Genomic DNA, 2,389 nt, shown 5'->3' on the forward strand with positions numbered 1-2,389 from the left:
AGGAATGAATGGACTCATATTACAGAAAAGAAGATTTACTAAAGATTAGGAAAATCTTTGCTATCATACAAATCTCTATATTGCCTGGACAGGTTATCCAGTTAACATCACTGATAGTCTTTAGGATTGGGTTACATACATGTCTATGAAAAAGGACAGAAGTATTTAAGATCCTTGTTTGAAGACTGTTTCAGCCCTGTGAGTGAAAGATTTGTTTTTGATATGAAGAGAAAAATAATTGAATCCATTTTAATTATTTACAGACCAGTAAAAATATTCTTACTAGCTGAACCCCATCTAGTATGACATCTATGATATGTGCCAGATGCCCTAATGTCATTTCATTTCTCTGTAAATGGAAATTGAACCCAGACTCAGCTCCCTGCTTGGGATATTGCTAGACTGTGGGAAGAGAATGGAACTGTATTATGTAGCTCAAGTATTATTATTGATAAATCATGAAATTTTCACAATGTGGTGAACCAAATTACAGGTGGTTTTTATTTCCTCACTGTGGTCAAGAATGGGCTGTCCAGACAGGTGGTGGGGTCAAGAAACCACTGGATATGGTACTTAGTGCCATGGTCTCATTTATGTGGTGGTGTTCAGTCAAAGTTTGGACCCAATAATCTTGGAGGTTTTTTCCAGCTTGGTCTGTTGTGGGCACAGAAAACTCTGACAGAAGCATAGAGCTAAATGTGTGGGAGTTTGAACATGGCAAAGGTTTAAAATACTAGAATTAAAAAGAAAAAATTAATTAAAAATTAAAAATAAGTACATGGAAAGTGACCTGCAGGAAGCACACTCCTCAGACCCTTACAGCTACTAATTTCATCTTATTAAAAAATAAAGAGGCCTGAAAGGTGCTGCCTTGATCTGTAAAGTAGATGAGCAAGCTCTCTGTCTCTGCTGGGTCTCTTGGAACACTTCAGAAAGAACAAACAACCCCCCAGTATGAATATTCTTCTTAAATGCCTGCCTACTGATGAATGTAATGGGAATGTTTTGTTTGGCAGTGATAGATAAGGTCTTTTTGCTCCACAAGACATCTTTAACCAGAGGACATCAGTCACCCACTTGTGGCACGTTTTTACCATGGACTGACTGACTTGGGACTGAGATCCTGAGTCTCCAGGAGTGACTTTGTGACTTCTTCAACAGCCTCTACTTTCCACTTTTGAAACTATATTAAACCCCAAATTCCCCTGCAGCCTTATGTCAGCAGGGGATTACTTTATTTTGCCCATTCGGTTTCTGTAAGACAGTTGGAATAGCAACACCGTGTGTTTTTATGCTTTAATACATTTCTAGGAAGTGGAAAAGAGAAGCCAGGAGCACTTTCCAGCTCCCTTTCCCACCACGAGGCTCCGTGTGGCTGCTCTGCCCTCTGCCGGAGCTGCTCGACAGGGAATGAGGCTGGAGAAACCCTTGGAATTTGGGGACGGAGAAAAGCCCGGAATTGATTGGCAGGCTGCCCGGGCTCAGCTCCCGCGGCCGGGGCTCCGCGGACCTCCCTTAGAGCCCCGTCCTGTGTGCCCGCAGGACGGCAGCCACGGCCTGCGAACGCCCGCAAAGAGCTGCAGAAAACCACAGGATTATCCTATAATTGTGATTACAGTGACCTCTGGAGATCACCCTGTCCAACTGCGTGCTCAGGCACGGCCACCTGGAGCAGGTGACACAGGAGCGTGTCCCGCTGGGTTGGAATGTCCCGGAGAGGGAGACTCCAGCCCCTCCCAGGGCAGCTGTTCCAGGGCTCTGCCACCCTCAGTGCGCAGAAAGTCTTCCTCAGGCTGAGCTTCTTGCGTTTAGTTCATGGCCATTGCTCCTCGTCCTGTAACTGGAAAGTCTGGCACCATTCTCTTGGCACCCTTTGAGATATTTACATGCATTAATGAGATTCCCTCGCGGTCTTCTCTAGACTAAAGAGATACACACCGCAGAAGTCCGTCCATCATCCATCCACCCACCCACCCACGCACCCACCCATCCATCCATCCATCCATCCTGCCGTGAAAGCAGGCTTTGCGGGGCACCTTGTGCCAAAAGAGCACCCTCTCCTCCCTGAAGGCTGGATGATTCCCCGATTCACCCTCGAGCCCTCCACACGGCGCATCCCTCGCTCTCCCCCCCCGGCGTCTCCCCGCAGCTCTCCCCACACGCATGCACGGCAGCGCAGGACTACATTTCCCGGCATGCCCTAGGGGGCGGTATGCGCGCGTGGCAGGGCGCGGCGGTAGAGGAGCGGAGAGGGACAGGGACAGGGAGAGAGACACGGCCATGGATGGGGGTGAGGGGCGGCCGCAGCCCCACCTGGCCGCGCTGGTGCTGGCGCGGGGAGGCAGCCAAGGGATCCCGCTGAAGAACATCAAGCTGCTGGCGGGGGGGG

At 49.1% G+C, this 2,389-nt stretch overlaps 1 protein-coding gene across 1 annotated transcript in view; it reads left to right on the plus strand.

Moving 5' to 3' along the window:
• The first annotated feature begins 2,232 nt into the window (after nucleotides 1-2,232).
• Nucleotides 2,233-2,389, plus strand: part of CMAS (cytidine monophosphate N-acetylneuraminic acid synthetase) — a 12,544-nt gene continuing 12,387 nt past the window's right edge. The window contains exon 1 of the mRNA XM_005429770.2: nucleotides 2,233-2,389. This exon is cut by the window's right edge and continues 13 nt beyond it. Coding sequence (XP_005429827.1) covers nucleotides 2,281-2,389 — 109 coding nt within the window. The 5' untranslated portion in view covers nucleotides 2,233-2,280.

This window comes from Geospiza fortis, unplaced genomic scaffold, assembly GCF_000277835.1.
Source record: "Geospiza fortis unplaced genomic scaffold, GeoFor_1.0 scaffold242, whole genome shotgun sequence".
Classification (NCBI taxonomy): domain Eukaryota; kingdom Metazoa; phylum Chordata; class Aves; order Passeriformes; family Thraupidae; genus Geospiza; species Geospiza fortis.